General features: G+C 34.9%; 1 protein-coding gene across 1 annotated transcript in view; it reads right to left on the reverse strand.

Moving 5' to 3' along the window:
- Positions 1–405: 405 nt before the first annotated feature.
- LOC107578929 (basement membrane-specific heparan sulfate proteoglycan core protein-like) overlaps positions 406–780 on the reverse strand; it is a gene marked incomplete at both ends in the record, with an annotated part of 4772 nt that continues 4397 nt past the window's right edge. Inside the window, one exon of the mRNA XM_016264828.1 lies at positions 406–589. Within this exon, the coding sequence (XP_016120314.1) occupies positions 406–589 (184 nt within the window). The remainder of the gene's footprint in view (positions 590–780) is intronic.

A 780-nucleotide genomic window follows, 5' to 3' on the forward strand; every position in this document is an offset into this window, starting at 1 on the left:
TATAAGTTATAGCTATAAAATAATAAAACCACACAACTCAGGGCCTTGGTGTCCAAATTTAGGGCAAGAGAGTTGTAAACATTGTATGAAAGTAACAGAAAATAAGCCATTTCTTATTAATACAATATTTAGTCTGACCTCTCGAGGGTGATGATGACCATTTTCTGAAAATTAAGCACTCCCTATTAGCATTATTATTGTTAACTAAAACTAGAACAATTAAAAAAAACATTTAAAATTAAATTAGTTTTTTTTGCTACACCTAGTTTAAATACTAAATAAACTGATAACTAAAAACTAAAAATGACAAAAACACAACAAAATTATTAAAACTAACTAAAGAAAATATTTTTTAAAATCCAATACAACATATTAACAAAAACTAAAACTCATCAGATCTCTCACCTGTACCAAGTTCATATCGGAACTCAACATGTCCGTCCACCATGGATAACGTCACAAAGTCCTCTACTTTCATCTTTTTGCCACCGCTGAAGAACATCAGCCCATCAGAATTCATGGGCTTGAACTCCATCTCAATCCGGAGGTCGTAATGAATATTAGTAAGAGGAGGATATGCAATATGAGACTCGTCTCCATCAAACAATGGCGTTGTTACCAGAGTACCTGGGATTGTCACGAAGAGGAATAGTGAGAACCACATTCGACCTAAAAGAGCTTAGAAAATATACTGAACTTTACCATCCATGCACTTGTTTCCAGATTTGCCCAAGTGACAGCGGCAGTCGTAGCCCAAACCACTGGGTCGGTTAATACAGG

This window comes from Sinocyclocheilus grahami, unplaced genomic scaffold (genome assembly GCF_001515645.1).
Source record: "Sinocyclocheilus grahami isolate Dianchi unplaced genomic scaffold, SAMN03320097.WGS_v1.1 scaffold12795.1, whole genome shotgun sequence".
Classification (NCBI taxonomy): domain Eukaryota; kingdom Metazoa; phylum Chordata; class Actinopteri; order Cypriniformes; family Cyprinidae; genus Sinocyclocheilus; species Sinocyclocheilus grahami.